This window comes from Pan paniscus, chromosome 6 (assembly GCF_029289425.2).
Source record: "Pan paniscus chromosome 6, NHGRI_mPanPan1-v2.0_pri, whole genome shotgun sequence".
Lineage (NCBI taxonomy): Eukaryota > Metazoa > Chordata > Mammalia > Primates > Hominidae > Pan > Pan paniscus.
The window spans coordinates 37,719,578-37,739,921 of NC_073255.2; the positions used below are offsets into that span (position 1 = coordinate 37,719,578).

General features: G+C 45.7%; 1 protein-coding gene across 7 annotated transcripts in view; it reads right to left on the bottom strand.

The window, feature by feature from the left end:
• Window positions 1-18,136, bottom strand: part of LOC100984062 (retinitis pigmentosa 9 protein-like) — a 30,665-nt gene extending 12,529 nt beyond the window's left edge. The window contains exons 1-5 of one of the 7 annotated variants that reach the window (XR_010112581.1): window positions 17,664-17,715; window positions 17,114-17,201; window positions 8,585-8,667; window positions 8,171-8,277; window positions 4,849-4,879 (exon numbers count right to left, since the gene is read on the bottom strand). Coding sequence is in view for 6 of the 7 variants with exons in the window: in XM_034963913.3 (XP_034819804.1) it covers window positions 4,849-4,879; window positions 17,114-17,201; window positions 17,664-17,790 (246 nt within the window). In the remaining variant the exon portion in view is untranslated. Of the gene's footprint in view, window positions 1-4,848; window positions 4,880-8,170; window positions 8,278-8,584; window positions 8,668-17,113 lie in introns of all 7 variants that reach the window. The other 6 variants (XM_034963913.3, XM_034963917.3, XM_034963914.3 and 3 more) reach the window with 6 other exon arrangements.
• Between the last annotated feature and the right edge of the window lie 2,208 nt (window positions 18,137-20,344).

Sequence of the window (20,344 nt, forward strand, 5' to 3'; positions counted from 1 at the left end):
GAGGGTAGAATCTGAGAACCGACTCAGTTTCTACTTGCAGAACCTCCAAAGCTCAGCAATTGGCAGCACCAGATACTTCTGGAGGTGAAGGGGCAGTTAAAATCAGGAGGATTGGTTAAATGTCCATAGGCAATTCTCCTTAGTCTGGGCAGAAGTTTGTTTAGCATGTGGAAAAGGTATAACAGAGGTTCCCTGGCCACGGAGACGTCAGGTGGGTCTTAAGGAAGTTGCTGCAACAGACATAGAGGATCATACGAATGAATGGAAAACCAGTGACAGATTTCCCAGACTCCCTCCACTCAGCTCCCAGAACACTCACAGCATGGCTTTCCCTTCCACGTGGGAGCCTTCTCTGGGAAAATACAAGCCACCCAAAGAAGAAAAATCAATAGATAACTGAACTCAGATGTTCCCCAACCAACTACCTAGAAAATCACCCTGCAGTGGGGGATCAACAAGCCCTACTCAGGCACTCAGGGCTACCAATCAACTTTTCATCTTTCACTAAAAAACACGAATACTGTGGCAGCCACTCTCTAAAATGACCCTAATTAATAATCGCTGATCCCTAAAAAGAACACTTTTGTGTAGTCCCTGCTACCCTGAATAGGGCTAAACTGGTGTAAGCTAGGATAGTGCCTATCTGAAGAATAGAACTGCAGACACAGAGGTGAGAAAAGAATTTTTAAAATTCTTAAAATTGAGAGACCTGCATTCCAGATTGAAGGGGCTCACCACCGTGAAATTTTAGAACACCAGGAATGAGAAGATGCTATAAACTTCCAGAGAAGAAAAATAAAAAACAAAGCAATGATAAAAGGCCTTATGGAAAGATCAAAAATTGGAATTACTTTGGACTTCCCAATAGCTATTCTAGAAAATCAAGAAAATGAAGCAATGCCTTCAAAATCTAAAGGAAACTTTTAACTTAGAATGTGATATCCTAGCAAATTAAAAAACATAAAATGAAAATTCTAGGGGCCGGGCATGGTGACTCATGCCTGTAATCCCAGCACTTTGGGAGGCTGAGGTGGGTGGATTGCTTGAGCCCAGGAGTTTGAGACCAGCCTGGGCAACATGGCAAAACCCTCTTTCTACAAAAAATACAAAAATTAGCTGGGTGCGGTGGTGCACACCGGTAGCCCAGCTACTCAGGAGGCTGAGAGAGGAGAATTGCTTGAACCCAGGAGGCAGAGGTTGCAGTGAGCCGAGATCGCGCCATTGCACTCCAGCCTAGGCAACAACACTGAAACTCTGTCTCAAAAAAAGAAAAAAAAATCAGCCAGGTGTGGTGGCGCATGCCTGTAGTCCCAGCTACGTGGGAGGCTGAGAAAAGGGATGATCACTTGAGCCTAGGAGGTCGAGGCTGCAGTGAACCAAGATGGTACCACTGCACTCCAGGCTGGGCAACAGAGCAAGACCCTGTCTCAAAAAAAAAAAAAATTCTACCTCCTATAAACCCATTTGGAAGGAAATTGCCCTAGGATTCATTATACCATAAGAACAGAATATAGTAACAAAGAACACTCCAGATATAGGAAAATGGGTGATCCAACACAGGAGAGAGGCTAAAGGAACCTGCAGAATGATGGTGTCTTAGTCAACTTGGGCTAACGTAACAATGCTGTGTGCCAGGTGGCCTAAACAACAGAAATTGATTTTCTCAGCTCTGGAGGGTTGGAATCTGAGCTCAGGGTCCCAGCAAGGTAGGTCTGTGGTGAGAGCTTTCTTCCTAACTTGAGATGGCAGCCCTCTTACTTTGTCTTCACATGGCACAAGGGGGTAGGGATAGGACAGGAGAGAGCAAGAGTGAGAGCGAGAATGTATGTATGAGCCTGGGCCTACACAAGAGAGAGTGATCTCTAGAACTTCTTCTTTGAAAGGGCACCAATCATATCATGAGGGCCCTAACCTCATGATCTCATTTAACCTTAATTAATTCACAAGGCCCCATCTCCAAATGTCATCACATTAGAGATGAGGGCTTCATCATTCGAATTATGGGGAGACCCAAACATTCAGTCCATCATATATTGGTAAAGGGAGATGCCTGGATGATACACATGGGAGTAACCACCTTCAGTAAGATGAAATGGACAGAACATCTCAAGTATATACATTGAAGGTCTTAAGTTTGAAGCTTGGAAAAATGTTGAGGTTGAATTACAGATCAGTACATGGAAAGCAAAAACAATAATAATAATAACAAAAACTCAAAAACAATAAAAACAGTACACATTTTGAGCGGACACATTTTGCAAGATACAGCTCACCTCTGGTCATAATCATAGTAAATACCAAAGACTTATTTAACTAAGTTTATGATATAATAATTACTAGGAAAATGAGATATAAAAGGGTACACATGTGTGGTGAGAGCAGGAGAGAGAACTACATACTCATCTTCCACTGTACAGAGGCATCAGAAAATGACCAAACTTGAAAAATCATGGAGCAACAATGCAACTATGGGGTTAAGATGTGGAGATAAACATCAAAACAACCAACTAAAAAAGCTTGACTCTTTGGAAGACTGATTTTTTTTTTTTTTTTTTTGAGACAGAGTCTTACTCTGTCGCCAGGCTGGAGTGCAGTGGCGTGATCTCAGCTCACTGCAACCTCCGACTCCCTGGTTCAAGCGATTCTCCTGCCTCAGCCTCCCGAGTACCTGGGATTACAGGCATGCGCCACCACACCCAGCTAATTTTTGTATTTTTAGTAGAGACGGGGTTTCACCATGTTGGCCAGGATGGTCTCGATCTCCTGACCTCATGATCCACCGCCTCGGCCTCCCAATGGAAGAGTAATTTCGTACGCTCTCGAATGTGTTAACTGCAATGGAGGGGCAGGGCATGCGCACAGAGAGTTCCACCTGTGTAGACCCATCCTCCCATGGTAGCTTCTCTCCGTTACATGGACAAAGCACCACTGATAGAGAGTGCCCAACAGAGGCAAGACCCAAAAAGACCCGTTCTCTAATGCATCCCTCACTCCCATGGCATTTCCTTTCTATTACTTTCTTTACTTCCTATTACTTTCCAGAAAGTCCTTTCTATTACAGGAGTAACACCGAAGAGTGTACTCCCAAGGCAGTGACAGTCCTGAGCAAAGAATGCTGGACTTGGAATCAGGAACCCTAGAGTCAAAGCTTTGCTCTACGTCTTCCCTGGGACCACTTACTGACATACACACATCTGTTTCCTCATCTAGAAGACAGAGAACATGCCTTGGCTCTAAGAGGGCTGTGGTGAGAACAAGTTAAATAAAAGAAGTAAACGCGCTTTGTAAGTTGCGGCATGTAAGTTGCATGGATTAGGGGAACTCTCCCACATTCACACTGCATAACTCTGACTTCTTTCCCCAGTGGCAACCAAAGTCCTTTAGTTGGTGCATGAGCCAGAAATTCCCTGGCGTGTTCATTGCCTGGTATATCTGGTATGCTATCTTCTGGCTTAGCCTCATCTTCCTAAACAAAGGGAACAAGGTGTAAACAGCATGGCAAGAGAGCACTGGGATTCTCTCCTGCTTCCCTAGGAGTCACCCTCACCTGGCCTTTTCCTGGGCTGTAGGTGCCAACGTCATCTTAATTACCCCTCAAAACTAGAAAGAAAGACAGTTACACTTGATCGAAAAAACAGGAAACAAATGTACCAGAAGAACTATACCAAAAACAATGTAGCTGTTCTTAGAGAAAAGTTACTGGTGAAGCAGAAAAATCTGTCCTTATATAGCAATGACTGGTGAGCTCCAAATTTTGATGTAAATTAGATTCTAAGGTTTTTTAAAAAAAGGTTTCACTACCTCAAAATGTAGAATGAAGCAAGATGTATGAATTAAAGTAAACCAGGCTTCCTGGAATAATAGAAATGGCATATTATGCTACAATAGCTTATTATACCCTGAAGGCCCCTATCATGTTTTACAGTCGCATGCATGCTGTAATTTTTTCAAGTTTCCATGAATATTAAATTTCAATAGAAAGATGGTTTTTAAGAATCTTTTTTTTTTTCTTTGAGACAGTCTTGCTCTGTCATCCAGGCTGGAATGCAGTGGCGCAATGTCAGCCCATTGCAACCTCCACCTCCCAGGTTCAAGAGATTCTCCTGCCTTGGCTTCCTGAGTAGCTGGGATTACAGATGTGCACGACCACGTCCAGCTAATTTTTTTGTATGTGTGTATTTTTAATAGAGACAGTGTTTTGCCATGTTGCCCAGGCTGATTTCGAACTCCTGACCTCAGGTGGTCCACCTGCCTCAGCCTCCCAAAGTGCTGGGATTTTAGGCATGTGCCACTGCGCTTGGCGAAGAATCTTTCTCCATTGAGAGTTACGAAAGCAAGTTTTCTTGGCCGTGGCCTGCCACTTTAAGTCTCCCTCGTGCGCACACACCCTGGTGCCGTAGCCAGGAGCTGCAGGAAGGATGCCTCCACCGGGGAGCTGGACTGGATGAGCTGTCGGGTCTCCTCGGAGTTGACTGGTCTCTGAGCTGCTGATACTCAAGAAACCAACACAGGATGGACTGAGGGACTGAGCCAAGTAAGGCTGACAAGAAAAGGAGGCAGCTGAGCTTAAAGATGCCGTTCCCCAGTCAGAGAGAAGGGGGCCACGGCCAAGGAACCCATGTGGGCCTGCACTGGTTCCTCACGGAAGGGAAACATGGCTGATGAAATTTCCACAAAGGCAGAGGCTTGTGACAACACTAAAAATTATGACCCCTCAGTCATCTGCAGGAAAGAAACAGGCTTTTCATAAAAGGGCATTTAAATGTCATGCAACCATTTTTCATAATGCATTACTGAGTCTATAAGTATGTCTAGTGGAATAACCAAGAGTACAAACTTCACACTAACCTTGATAAGCCCAGGAGGAGGTTTTTCATAACTGGAAAACAAAAAACAAAACCATCAACCATTTTAATGGGAACGTAACATACTTTTATGAACAAAAGACAGCAGCCAGGTCAGAATAAAAAGGAGATTCTTAGAGAAAATTCAAAACTACATTTTAGTATATTATATCTAAAACAGTTAATAAAATATGCTCAGCATTCCAGATCACATATAAATAAACTTATGAGATAACACATCCTGCAGAGATCCAGAAATTATGTTCATTGAAATAACTAATGTCTCTCAGCACAATGATCTTATTTGGAGGAGAAAGGAAAGCAAGAGGTTGCAGGGAGAGCATGAGGTGAGAAGACAGTGGGTCCTCTGGTTCCAAAACATCACTGTGTTTTTCTCAGGTTACTGACCTAGCATAACATCCATGTACTCAACACTGAACAGGCTCCTGGGGGAAAGGAGTGCAATCTGTTCCAACACAGTGTAGGTGGCACAGCGGAGGATGCACAGAGCTGCGTGGACAGGCCTGTCCCAGAGGCACCCTCACCCATGGGCCTGCAACGCCAGCTCCAATTCCACCCGCCTGCCCGCCTGCCTGCCAGGTTTACAGATGTTGAGGCCAGGACACAGCACCCCAAAAATGACTGCACAGCACCAGAATATGCCACCCTAAAATATGCTTCATTGGCATATTAATTATTTCAAGCTGATTACTTTGAGAAACTGCAGACAAGGAGTAGCCCTGAAGAGCTGCCATTTTGTAAGAGAAATTTACATCGATTATATAAAGGAAATTTACATTAGTAACAAAGGAGTTTGTATCAGGAAAGGAGCTGCTCCCAGACAAATTTTATTACATGAAAGACTTTTATCTACATAAAAACGCAAACTTTATTCACCATGTTTCCTTCCCCATCCTCCCATAATTTATTTCTACCCCTCCCCCAGAAGCCCCAATCCCCTGTTCCTTTCTGCAGCTGAGGATGCTATATAAGGTTCCTCTGGTGCTTCTTTGAGTCTCATACTTTTGTGGGACTCCCATACATAGAGATATAATTAAGATTTTTTTCCTCCTGTTAATCCGTCTTATGTTCATTTAATTCATAGCCTACTCAAAGAATTTAGAAGGGTGTAGGGAAGCCATTTTTCCTTCCCCCGCACAGACAGGTATTACCTGGGAAGAGCAGAACGCTTCTCCTCCCTGTGCTAGGTGGCACCTGCCACCAAAGACGGGCCAGGACTTCCTTATTTCCATCCAGGGACTGAACCCGAGGGAGACCCAGAATGCTGAGCACACAAAGTCTGTATCTGGGACAGGCGGCGAGATGCGAAGGAAATTCTGCAGGTGAGGTGTTCGTGCACTCAAAGAGCAACTCGGGCTCTTAGAGGGATTCACACCTCCCCCAAAAAAGTAAGACAAATATTTGTAGCTCAGATCTGTGCCTTAACCCTCTAAACCTACAAGGAAGTACTCATTTTAATACTTCAGAATGGCTGCAAAGTATAGGAATGCTTAATCATTTAATGTTCTCTTCATCCTGAACCATTCCTTATGAACTGATTTTAGAGACCCTTTTGGAACACAGTAAATACTGGAGGAGGGAGGGATTAAGGAGAACAGACTAAGGAGAAAGTGAAATGCTTTCCCTTCCATTCGCCTCCAAGGTGTCAGAGAAAAGGACTTTGCCAGAGTACAGATGAGAAATGGCACAGGTCGCTACAGCAAGAAAGATTTCTCTTTGGCTTCATCTGTGGACACTGTCAAAGGACTCCTCTCACCCTCACTATCACTGATCCATGGAATAGGAGAACCTACTCCAGGAAGATTACATAGTAAACAACTGGGTAGTAGCGGAATTAGCTTTTTAGGTATGATACAGTGCTTTTCCAAAGTAAATACTTAAAATATCTTCTAATGGAAAGCTGTGGTGTGTCATAAGCAAGAATAATGGTAAGATGATACAGACCTCCTGCAGCCATCCTTTAGAGGTGTGGCCTTTAGAGGCCTCTAAAGGCCAATACTATGCCTTGGCCGCTCACGCCTGTCATCCCAACACTTTGAGAAGCTGAGGCAAGAGGATCACTTGAGGCTAGGAGTTTGCCATCAGCCTGGGCAACATAGCAAGACCTCATCTCTACAAAATTAAAAATTAAAAAAGGCCGGGTGCGGTGGTTTATGCCTGTAATCCCAGCACTTTGGGAGGCCGAGACGGGCGGATCACGAGGTCAGGAGATCGAGACCATCCTGGCTAACACGGTGAAAACCCGTCTCTACTAAAAATCCAAAAAAATTAGCCGGGCGCCTGTAGTCCCAGCTACTCGGGAGGCTGAGGCAGGAGAATGGCGTGAACCCGGGAGGCAGAGCTTGCGGTGAGCCAAGATTGCACCACTGCACTCCAGCCTGGGCAACAGAGCAAGACTCTGTCTCAAAAAATAACAAATAAACAATTAAATAAGAATTAAAAAATATTATGCCTTATGCACAGAGGCCTAAGAGAGTTTGGAAGGGAGGTGGTAAAGTCTATGAAAATATCCAATAATCCAACAAATAATTATTTTTGCCACAGGAGCTGAACAAACAACATATGGCCAAACTAAGTTCCAAATTCCTGAAAAATATGTAACTATATTACCTAGATGGAAAAGGAATGTGATAGAACTGCACATTCTGAATTCTATTATTATTTGCAATGGCATTTCCTAAATAGTCCATTTTACAAGTGTTCTCACCAGTTTTGGGGGGGGGGCGCTGATGATTTTTTCCCTGGGGCTAAACAATTCATTAGTTTATGTAGCATGTTAAGATATTTCCAAAGTTTAAAATAATATTCAGCCAGGCATGGTGGCTCACACCTGTAATCCCAGCACTTTGGGAGGCTGAGGTGGGTGGATGACTTGAGGTCAGGAGTTCAAGATCAGCCTGGCCAACATGGGGAAACCCCATCTCTACTAAAAATACAAAAATTAGCTGGGTATGGTGGTGCACACCTGTAGTCCCAGCTACTCGGGAGGCTGAGGCAGAAGAATCGCTTGAAGCCAGGAGATGGAGGTTGCAGTGAGCTGAGGTCACACCACTGCATTCCAGCCTGGGCGACAGAGCGAGACCATCTCCAAAAAAAAAAAAAAATTAAGCAAATAAATAAAACTCAGGCTCTTATTAACTACTTTAAAAATACAAAATAAATCATAGGTCACTATTTGATGAAAAGTGAATGATATTGCATAGTAATACTTATGTTAATATTAACTACTAATTTAGCAAAAATTATTATAATATGGCTACATAGGAAGGAAGGAGACAAGGGTAGTAAAACAACTAAAATCTTACCTACTCTGTCCTCAGTTGAATAGCTGTAGGAGACCAGAATATGCTACCTCAAAGCACACCTTTTTGGCTAAGGATCATTTTGAGAAACAGCAGACACAGGGGAAGGTCTGAAAAGAGAGCAGAAGTCACCCTTTTGTAAGAGAAATGTTCATCTATAAAGGGAATCTCCATTTCAGGTGAGACCCTTTTTTTTTTTTTTTTGAGATGGGGTCTTTCTCTGTCACCCAGGCTGGAGTGCAGTGGCTTGATCTCTGCTCACTGCAACCTCTGCCTCCCGGTTCAAGCGATTCTCCTGCCTCAGCCTCTTGAGTAGCTGGGATTACAGGTGCGCACTACCACGCCCGGATAATTTTTTTTGTTTTTAGTAGAGACGGGGTTTCAACATGTTGCTCAGGCTGGTCTCAAACTCCTGACCTCGTGATCTGTCCACCGCGGCCTCTCAAAGTGCTGGGATTACAGGCGTGAGCCACCGCTCCTGGCCACAGGTGAGACCCTTTCTATATAAGAAAGAGAAAAATGTCTCTCAATCACAAGAGAATGCTAACAACGGGGAAAGCACAGATGCAAACCTGCATAACAAACCTTACCTTTATTTATCATACTTTTCTTGGTCACTATCCCATAGCTCAGTTCCCCCATATCTATCTTTCTTTGATTTAGCTGAACATGGTATTTAAGCCTGAATCCAAAACCACTTCTTTGAGATTTTTCATTCCACTGGGTATCTCCCATGTATATAGAACATATACATGGTAATAAACTTCTGCTTGTTTTTTTCTGTTTGTTTGTTGGAGAGAGAGTTTCGCCCTCATTTCCAAGCTGGAGTGCAATTCACCGCAACCTCCACCTCCCAGGTTCAAGCGATTCTCCTGCCACAGCCTCCCGAGTAGCTGGAACTACAGGCAGACGCCACCACGCCTGGTTAATTTTTGTATTTTTGGTAGAGACGCGGTTTCACCATGTTGGCCAGGATGGTCTCGATCTCTTGACCTAGTGATCTGCCCACCTCGGCCTCCCAAACTGCTGGGATTACAGGCGTGAGCCACTGCGCCCAGCCTTTTTTTTTTTTTTTAAGATGGAGTTTCACTCTTGTTGTCCAGGCTAGGGTACAATGGCACAATCTTAGCTCAACGCAACCTCCGCCTCCCGAGTTCAAGCGATTCTCCTGCCTCAGCCTCCTGAGTAGCTGGGATTATAGGCATGTGCCACCAGGCCCAGCTAATTTTGTATTTTTAGTAGAGACAGGGTTTCTCCATGTTGGTCAGGCTGGTCTCAAACTTCTGACCTCAGGTGATCCGCCCGCCTCAGCCTCCCAAAGTGCTGGGATTACAGGCATGAGCCACTGTGCCTGGCAATGCTTGTTTTTTTTTATTATTAATCTTCTGTTACAGGGGCCCTGGACCTTAGAAGAGTGGAAGGAAAAAAACTTTCCCCTTAAATAGATAATGTCCATTACGGAATCAAAAAAGGCAATATAAGGCTGGGCATGGGGGCTCATGCCTATAATCCTAGCACTTGGGAGGCCAGGGTGGGAGGAATCCTTAAGTCCAAAACCAGCCTGGGCAACACAGCTAGACCCTCTTTCTAAAAAACGAGGAAGGAAGGGAGGAAGGGAGGGAGGGAGGGAGGGAGGGAGGGAGGGACGAAGGGAGGGAGACAGGGAAAGAAAGGCAAGAAACATGATTTTAAAATAAACAGTTACAGCCTCGCGCAGTGGCTCACACCTGTAATCCCAGCACTTTGGGAGGCCAAGGCGGGTGGATCACAAGGTCAGGAGATCAAGACCATCCTGGCTAACACGGTGAAACCCCGTCTCTACTAAAAATACAAAAAATTAGCTGGGCATGGTGATGGGTGCCTGTAGTCCCAGCTGCTCGGGAGGCTGAGGCAGGAGAATAGCATGAACCTGGGAGGCGGAGATTGCAGTGAGCCGAAATGGCGCCACTGCACTGCAGCCTGGGTGACAGAGCTAGACTCTGTCTCAAAAAAAAAAAAAAAAAAAATAGTAATAATAATAAAATAAAATAAGCAGTTATATCCCAGATGAAAAAACTAAGTTTCCTCACAGAAGTCTTGATAGGGGAGAGGGGTGCAGAGAATATATAGGGTAACTGGAGTCTCAAACCACTATTTTTTTAAATTAGCTTTTTCTTATGAGTTCACTTGAGTCAAGAAAAAAAAAGCCTTTGGTACTATTTGATTAAACAGTTTAAATTACATGAAGTATTACTTCATGTAATACTTCAATTGATGAAGTATCAAATCAATGAATTTGATTCATTTAAATCAAATGAATAACATTTGATTTAAAAGCAAACAAGTCTCTGAACTAGCCAAAGGAAACATATTGACAGTCCAGTCAGTTGCAAATCTCTGAAACTAGAAAACCCCAGTGCTCTGAGAATCTTAGCCCATTTTATGCTGATATAACGGAATACCTGAGACTGGGCAATTTACAAGGAATGGAGATTTATTTCTTATAGTTCTGGAGGCTAGAAAGTCCAAGGTCAAGGGGCTAGCATCTGGCAGGGGATTTCTTTGCTTCATCATCCCATAGCAGAAGGCAGAAGAGCAAGAGAGAGCATGGGTGGTAATGGATGGACAGCAAATTCATGTTTTTATCAGAAACCCACTCCAGCAATAACTAATCCACTCCTGAGATAACAGCGCCTATCCACTTATAAGGGCAGAGCCGGCTGGGTGCGGGGGCTCACACCTGTAATCCCACGACTTTGGGAGGCCGAGGCGGGTGGCTCATGAGGTCAAGAGATGGAGACCATCCTGGCCAACATGGTGAAACCCTGTCTCTACTACAAATACAAAAATTAGCTGGGCGTGGTGGTGTGCGCCTGTAGTCCCAGCCACTTGGGAGGCTGAGGCAGGAGAATTGCTTGAACCTGGGAGGCGGAAGTTGCAGTGAGCCGAGATCACACCACTGCACTCCAGTCTGGCAACAGAGTGAGACTCCATCTCAAAAAACAAACAAAAAGGGCAGAGCCCTCCTGACATAATCACATCTTAAAAGTCCTCTCTCTCAACACTGTTACATTGGGTATTAAGTTTCAATAAATGAACTTTTTGAGACAAGAGTTTCACTGTGTTGCCCACTCTGAAGTGCAGGCCTGATCACAGTTCATTGCAGCCTCAACCTCTCAGGCTTAAGTGATCCTTCTACCTCAGCCTACAGAGTAGCTGGGACTACAGGTGCACATTACCATACCCAGCTAATCTTTATTTTTATTGTAGAGATGGGTTCTCAATATGTTGGCCAGGCTGGTCTCAAACTCCTGGGCTCAAGCAATCCACCCACCCAGTCCTCTCAAAGTGCTGGGATTACAGGCATGAGCCACTATGCCCAGCTCTCCAATACATCAACTTCGAGGACACATTCAAACCATGGCAGAAGTAAACATCTGGGTTTGCTAGTTTATAGGTCTATATTAGTTAGCTGGTGAGGTTCCATTTTATCATTTGCAAAAGTAGGTTATAATCTCTCTGCTGTCTAGGAGCTACAAAATAAACACATGGTATTAACCACTGTGTGGCATCCTACAGCTAAATATACTGAGTGTTGGGCAGGGCCAGGCCCTGCCTGCAGTTATGCTAGAGAAAGATCTTTAAACATCTGTCTTCCATGGGAGAACAAGAGCACCACCCGGTGACTTGAAAAGGCCGAAATGCCCAGTAATGTGGATGCCCACAATGCAGGGTCTCCAACCTGCAACCACTGCCCTGTTAAGGTGAAAAGTCATTCAGCTCTTGGGCCACCAAAAAGTAGGCCACACTCCACCAAAAATCTGCATTTTGTATGCAATCTCCCAGAAGTCTGATTATGAAGGATTTTAACTCCTTGAGGACCTTTCCTTACATGACCCACATAGCATAGGTAACAAAAAGTGCCTGTGACAGAAACAAACTGTTGACTGAGTGAACATCACACTATGTCAACCCAAAAAAAAAAAAAAAAGAAGGCAAAATTAATGTCAGTAGAGTTCATTCGAGCCAAATTTGAGGACTGCAAGCTGGGAGTATCTATTTAAGTTGCCCGGAATATACACTCCTGGGTTGCAGTCCTCAAACTTGGCCCAAAATAAACTCTATACTTACATTAATTTAGCTTCAGTTTTTTCCTTTGGGTCAACATATCTGGCATAGCTGGCAGAATAGGTCCCTCCCTCCACCACTGCCCAGTGTTTCTCTCTGAAAGCGGCACTTGGTACCAACATGAACTCCTATCTCTGACTTTCCTAAGGTCAGGGGATCAGGATTTTTATCTGCCAATACATAGGTCTTAAGTCGCCAATTTACTTTGGTTTGGGGCCAAGGTCTTGTTGCATTGTGACCTTTCATTATGGAAACTGTGCTTGTTTCACCCTGGACCAACCTCTCTTGGAGTCCCTTTTCCTAATTTATGAGAATGAATACTTCCCTCCGAAGATTAAAGGCACTCGCTCCCTCTGGCCCATGAGGGAACTCTAAATAATTAGAGACTTGGTGAGGTGCCAGGACTTTGTCCGTAACATTCAGTGGCCTTACAGGGTTTCCTCTGTGAGAACATCTGTACCCTCTCACTCTGCCAGTGAGTGTGCATAAAGGCTGGTCATCTTGCATTTGTGAGTCCTCTGTGACCTTCAGGGGATTCAGCGTTTCTGAGACACATAAGAGAGGAGACCTGACTTGCTGGTGACACACCGAAGTGATACACTCACAAGCGGCACATTTAGGCCCAAAACACTGCTCAGAGTCATGAATGATTCAGGTCTCTAAATTATGGCTAACAAATCATCCGGGTCTGAGGACTCCCCAAGGAGGCACCCTCCCTCGGAGACACCAGCTGGTTTTATGTGCAATACCTGCTGAGTTTCATCTTATAAGTATTTGCACACATTGGCCCACATGACTCGAGAGGACCCCAAATTATGATGGCCAATATAGGGGTCCTTTGAAATGCCCAAAGTAATTCAATTTTCTGTACAATTGGGAAAAGCTGGGTTTAGAACCAGACAAATTAAATGGGAAATCTCCTTTCTGTTTGCCCTGGCTGAAATCTGCTCATGAGAGATATAAAAAAATTTTTTTAAAGAGCTGTGTGGTCGGCCGGGCGCAGTGGCTCACGCCTGTAATCCCAGCACTTTGGGAGGCTGAGTTGGGTGGATCATGAGGTCAGAAGTTCGAGACTAGCCTGACCAACATGATGAAACCCCATCTCTACCAAAGATACAAAAATTAGTCAGCTGTGGTGGTGCACGCCTGTAATCCCAGCTACTCTGGAGGCTGAGGCAGGAGAATCACTTGAACCTGGGAGGTGGAGGTTGCAGTGAGCCAAAATCATGCCACTGCACTCCAGCCTGGGTGACAGAGTGAGACTCCATCTCAAAAAAAAAAAAAAAAAAAAAAAAAAAGCTCTGTGGTCAGAGTCAGCTGCTTAATTAAAGGCTGACATTCAGGCTATAATTTTTTTTTTTTTTGAGAACTAAAAAAGGCCTTTCTGCTTTTTCTCTTTTCGATCTTATTCCTCATAATATTTTTCAGTCGACTGAAACCCCTTTTAAAAAAATGTTGGAGGCCACTGTTTGCTTCCTACCTTGTTGGCATTATTTTGGTTGAGAAAAATGTAAAACTTCATTGGCCTTTTGGAAAGCTGAAAATCTCCCAAACTGGCCCCTCTAATACTTAACTCTACCATTTCCTTCCACTTCTGCTCCTTCTCCCTTTTGCCATCTTTGGTAACACATAGGAGACTTCTGGCACTCCTGAGACCCCTTGAGGACACGGAAAAAGGGGCCATGCCCACCCTTTTTTGGGGTCTTCAGTCTTTCTCATGGAATCTAAGAGTCATGAGTAGGCTTCTCTCAGGTCTGTGGCTCTGCTCTATTTTGCACGGAGTTTCTGGATCTCTGGCTTTTGGGGTATGAGGTATTACTTTGTATTGTGGGGGAGAACTTGACATTTGCATGTGTGATAGCTGGCAAGCCACTGGCAAAAGCTGCAGTTTTGGAAGTGGCTGACAGCTGTTGCAGTGAATGGTCACTACTGAAGGAGGCAACTTGTTTCTTTGCCTGTTTAGATTTAAAAGGTGTGCTTTGAACACTTGAAGACTCCTGTGGGAGAGGGGCTGATTGCAGAGTGGACTGATGGAGTCAGGTTGCCCACCAGCCTCTGTGAAATGTCCTTGTATTGAGGAAAACTGTGGAAAGAATTCACACTGGTTCAGTCGTATTTCCCTCTTCTTGGGGACCTGGGATTCAATGTAAAAGTAGAATCCTTGAATTTTAAAGATCTGAACGTTCTGCCTTTCAGCTGTGCCTGCTTTTCACATATTTAAATATTAGGCCCTGAAAACTGCAACTTCTTTCACTGTCCTATTCATTAAGAGGCTCCATCCTGAAGTCAGAAATCTCATTAAGAAACAATCTATCTGGCTCACGCCTGTAATCCCAGCACTTTGGAAGGCCGAGACAGGCAGATCACTTGAGAATGGGAGTTCGAGACCAGCCTGGACAACATGGCAAAACCCTCTCTCTACTAAAAATACAAAAATTAGCTGGGTGTGGTAGCAGGTGCCTGTAATCTCAGCTACTCCAGCTACTCAAGAGGCTGAGGCATGAGAATCTCTTTTTTTTTTTTTTTTTTTGAGACAGAGTCTCGCTTTGTCACCCAGGCTGGAGTGCAGTGGCGCCATCTCGGCTCACTGCAAGCTCCGCCTCCCGGGTTCATGCCATTCTCCTGCCTCAGCCTCCCGAGCAGCTGGGACTACAGGTGTCCGCCACCACGCCCGGCTAATTTTTTGTATTTTTAGTAGAGACAAGATTTCACCACGTTAGCCAGGATGGTCTCAATCTCCCGACCTCGTGATCCGCCGGCCTCGGCCTCCCAAAGTGCTGGGTTTACAGGCGTGAGCCACCGCGCCCGGCAGAGAACCTCTTGAACCCGGGAGGCAGAAGTTGCAGTGAGCTGAGATAGCGCCACTGCACTCCAGCCTGGGCAAAAGAGGGAGACTCTGCCTCAAAAAAGAAAAGAAGAAGAAGAAACAATCTATCAAACGAAATCAGTTGACAAAATGCAACTTCCTGACATTTAGCTGGCCACTTTGAAACTCTGTTTAAAAAAAAAAAAAATAGTCTTGCTCTGTCGCCCAGGCTGGAGTGCAGTGGCAGGATCTCGACTCAACGCAACCTCTGCCTCCAGGTTCAAGCGATTCTCATGCCTCAGCCTATTCAGTAGCTGGGATTACAGGCGTGGGCCACCAAGCCTGTCTAATTTTTATATTTTTAGTAGAGACAGGGTTTTGTCATGTTGGCCAGGCTGGTCTCCAGCTCCCGATCTCAAGTGATCTGCCCACCTCAGCCTCCCAAAGTGCTGGGATTAAGGGCGTGAGCCAACGGCGCCCAGCCTGAAACTCTTTATAAAAGAAATCTACCGCCGGGCACCGTGGCTCAAGCCTGTAATCCCAGCACTTTGGGAGGCCAAGGCGGGTGGATCACCTGAGGTCACGAGTTCGAGGTCAGCCTGGCCAACATGGTGAAACCCCATCTCTACTAAAAATACAAAAAAAAAATTAGCTGGGTGTGGTGGCACACACCTGTAACCCCAGCTACTTGGGAGGCTGAGGCAGGAGAATCATTTGCACCTGGGAGGCGGAGGTTGCAGTGAGTCGAGATCGTGTCAATACACTCCAGCCTGGGTGACCGAGGGAAACTCCGTCTCAGAAAAGAAAAAAATAAAAAAAAAGAAAGAAAGAAAGAAAAAAAGAAAAAAAACCTCCTTTTGTAAGGGCATCTCCCTCGGTGGACCTAAACCACTAGAAAATTTCAGGATGGGGAAGACATTGGCTTAAAGTTTACATAACAAACGGTACGGTACCTCTGTTTAAAATACTTTTCCTGGTAATTTTAACCAGTTTGTAACCTATGCCTTTCTTTGTCTCAGCAAATAATTCTGTTTAGGTACAAGTTCTGTGTCTTTTAGATGTACATTTTTTACTTTGTTTCATCTAATAGGCTTTTGAAAGTGCAAGCTTAGGGTTGCCTAGCTACTAATTACTTAGCATAGTGGAAAAGATAATCAAGAGACTGATCCTCTAAAGTGGACGATCACTAAGTGGAGGATCACTAAGTAGACGATCTAAGTGGATGATCGCTTCAGACGATCATCTGAAGTTGACAGAGACTATTAGAAAACTGGCTAATGAAGAATCTTATAAAAGATCTGCTTCTGTTTGTATGCCTATGTTTATATGTGTTACAGGCATGTGATATTTCATTACCAAAATATATGAAAAAGCTCAAATTAATTGGCACCAAAATATGCCACCCTGACGTACTGATGACTCTGAGCTAAAAGAAACAGAACCAGCCAACACAGGAAAACTTCACCTCGCCGGCAACTGCTCCCCTTTTGTAAAGAAAAATTTACATCTTTAAAGGAAATTTCCATGAGTAAACGTATCTGTATCAGAAAGACAGCTGCCTGGAGACAGCTTTTATCACCTGGGAGCCTAACAAAGCAACCTTTATTCATCATACATTTTGACCCTTCCATAATTTGTCTCCACCACGCCCCAAAAGGCCCATGCTCCTATTCCCTGGCCCTTCTTTCAGTCTCCCACTTTTGTGGCCCTCCAGTGCATGGGTATGTAAAAATAGTTTTTCTCTTGTTAATCTGTCTTATGACAATTTAATCTGTGGCCCAGCTAAAGAACCTAGAAGGGTAGAGGGAAGCCATATCTCCCTCCCCCACCTTTGAATCTTCTTTACACCACACTCTCCCGGGTCATCTGGATCCTCCTTGAACTGGAGCCACGGGAGCGCAAGGCCTCCCAAGTCAGGGCCCGAATTCCGCGTGGTGCCAAGCGGCAGCTGGCTCCCTGAATGCCCACCCTGGACCCTGGTTAAAAAAAAAAATCCCTCCAACCCGGAGAGAACAAGTCCGCCTTTGTTCTACCTGGCAGCGCCGTGGCCAGTCCCCGCCGCCCATTCTCTCTTCTTCCCGGCCTCGCCACACCAACACTGCAGGACCCGTGTCCTCGTCCCTTCTCCATAGCAGAGGATGAAAAGAACGGGGTTTCTCCATGTCGCAGTGGCCCAGGGAACTCAGGGGTGGAGCGCGGGGGCAGCGTGCTCGGTTGAACTTGCCTGTTCGGTCCACAAATGCCGAGCAAGCGCCAACAACTCTTGGCTTCCCCAAAAGAGGCGACGCCCACACCAAAGCAGGGGCGAGGAGCGCAAGCCGCTGCCGCCTCCCCGGGCCGAGGCCCCCGCCCACCCGCGCCGCGGCCTCCAGGGCCCCTCCGTGGCCGGGAGGGCCTCGCTCCCCACCCAGTGAGGACTAGAAGTCCCGTCGCAGGCACTAGGTTCCTCACAGGCCCGCACCCCTGCCTGGGTCCTGGGGGCTTGGAGGACCCAGCCCAGCGCCCAACACGGCGCCCGGCGCCCCTGTTCCCAGAAGACGGGCGGCGCGCGGACTGCGGCCCAGACGGCTGCTCGAGACTCACAAGGACTCCAGGTGCTTGAGCTGCTGCAGCTGCTGGGCGTCGTGCCGCCGCCGCTTCTGCTCCCGGGCCCGCTGCAGCTCCTGATCCGGCAGCTCCCGCGGCCACCACGCGCCCCCAGCCCTCGCATCCTCGCGCCCCGGCCAGGACGACATCGCGGCACCTGCGGCGCGGCTCTGGCTGCGGCCAAGAGGGCACTTCCTCCGCGCGGCGCCCCTTCCCGCCGCCGCCCCGCGACTCGCCCGGGAGGGGACCCGAAGTCCCGGCCTCGGCCGCCAGATCCCCGCCTGCCCGCGGCCGGCCCCAAGTCGGTGCGCAGAGCCCCAGAGCCCAGCCGCCGGTGGGCGGGGAGCGCCCGCTGGCGGCGGCTGGAGCCGAGGCGGGGCGGGGCCCTGGTTGGGAGCCTGGGGAAGCTTCCAGGAGCTTCAGGGTTCCCGCCAGGCCACACTCATCTCCCTGCCCCTTTGAGGTTCCCGACCGAGGCAAGGGGTCTTGTGCAAGTCATGTTTGTAGATCCCTAGTGACCAGACCCACGGGAGCTGCTCATTACATAGCAATAGGATTCCGCCATTTTTGGAAGAAAGCAATACTCTGCATATAAATTCTCCAATTTTCAGATCATATGATCCATGCTTAAAACATAGTCAATGTATATTGTATTTAGCAAGGTATAGGTTCTGGAGATGAAAATAAAAGCTACCATACACAGCACTTGTTATGTACCAATCAGCTAAACCCTTAATAAGAATGTCTTTAATCTTAAACTTGTGTTATTACCACCCTTATAGTGATCTACACATTCAGTGCAATCCCTGGCAAAATCCCACTGACTTTTTTTTTTTGCAGAAATAGGAAAACCAATCCTAAAATTCATATGGAATCTAAACGGACACCTTCCCTGGGCCTCTTACTTGTTTTGCAGCAAGTAGGTGCAAGTAGGTTAATGTGGCATATTACATTTATTGATTTGTGTGTGTTGAACCATCCTTGTATTCCAGGAATCAATTCCATTTGGTCATAGTGCATTACCCTGTTAATAAGGTATTCAACCTGTTTTCCTACCATTTTGTTGAGAATTTTTGCATTAATGTTGATAAGTGATTTGGGGGTGTAGTTTTCTTATAACGTCTTTGTCTGGCTTTGTATCAGGGTAATGCTAGCCTCAATATGAGATAGGAAGTTTTCCTTTCTCTTTAATTTTTTTGGAAATGATTGAAAAGAATTGGTGTTAGTTTTTTTTTTTGTTTTTTGTTTTTTTTTTTTTTTTTTTTAAGACAGAGTCTCGCCCTGTCGCCCAGGCTGGAGTGCAGTGGCGTGATCTCGGCTCACTGCAAGCTCTGTCCCCTGGGGTTCACGCCATTCTCTTGCCTCAGCCTCCCAAGTAGCTGAGACCACAGGCGCCCGCCACTGCACCCAGCCAATTTTTTGTATTTTTAGTAGAGACGGGGTTCACCGTGGTCTCGATCTCCTGACCTTGTGATCCACCTGCCTCAGCCTCCCAAAGTGCTGGGATTACAGGCATGAGCCACTGCACTCGGCCAAACTGGTGTTAGTTCTTTAAATGTTTGGTAGAATTCACCAGTGAAGCAATTAGGTCCAGAGCTTTTCTTTGGTGGTAGATTTTATTCTTTATTTATTTTTAGAGACTTGCTAAAGTGGCTCATGCCTGTAATCCCAGCACTTTGGGAGGCCGAGGCAGGCAGATCACCTGAGGTCAGGAGTTCGAGACCAGCCTGACCAACATGGAGAAACCCCGTCTCCACTAAAAATGCAAAAAATTAGCCGGGCGTAGTGGCACATGCCTGTAATTCCCAGCCACTCGGGAGGCTGAGGTAGGAGAATCGCTTGAACTCGGGAGGTGGAGGTTGCGGTGAGCCAAGATTGCGCCATTGCACTCCAGCCTGAGCAACAAGAGTGAAACTCCATCTAAAAAACAAAAGAAAGAAAGAAAAAAAGGCAATAACTACAGTTACAAACCATTGTTACAATACTAGGTTTTATAATTACCTATTTATCTTTATTGAGATCCTTATTTCTTCATATAGCTTCTGCTTACTGTCTAGTGTTCTTTTATTTCTTCTTTTTTTAAATTTATTTTTGTCTCGTTTTTCCAAGAAAATCTCACTCTGTCACCCAGGTTGGAGTGCAGTGGCTCAATCTTGGCTCACTGCAACCTCCACCCCCAGGGTTCAAGCGATTCTTGTGCCTCAGCCTCCCAAATAGCTGGAATTACAGGCATATGCCACCACGCCCAGCTAATTTTTGTATTTTTAGTAGAGACAGGGTTTCACCATGTTGGCCAGGCTGTTCTCAAACTCCTGACCTCAAGTGATCCACCTGCCTCAGCCTCCCAAAGTGCTGGGAATACAACCATGAGCCACGGTGCCTAGCCTAGTGTTCTTTTATTTCAGCCTGTGGAACTCCCTTGAGCATTTCTTTCAGGGCTTGTCTAATGGTAATAAACTTCTTTGGCTTTTGTTTATCTTGAAATGTCTCAATTTGTCCCTAATTTTTGAAGGACAGTCTTGCTCGATATAGGACATATGATTGATGGTTTTTCCTTTTAGCAGTTTGAATATATTAGCCATGTGCCTTCTGGCCTCTAAAGTCTCTGATGAGAAATCTGCACATAATCTAATTATGGATCCCTTGTCAGATGAGTTGCTTCTCTTGCTGCTTTAAAG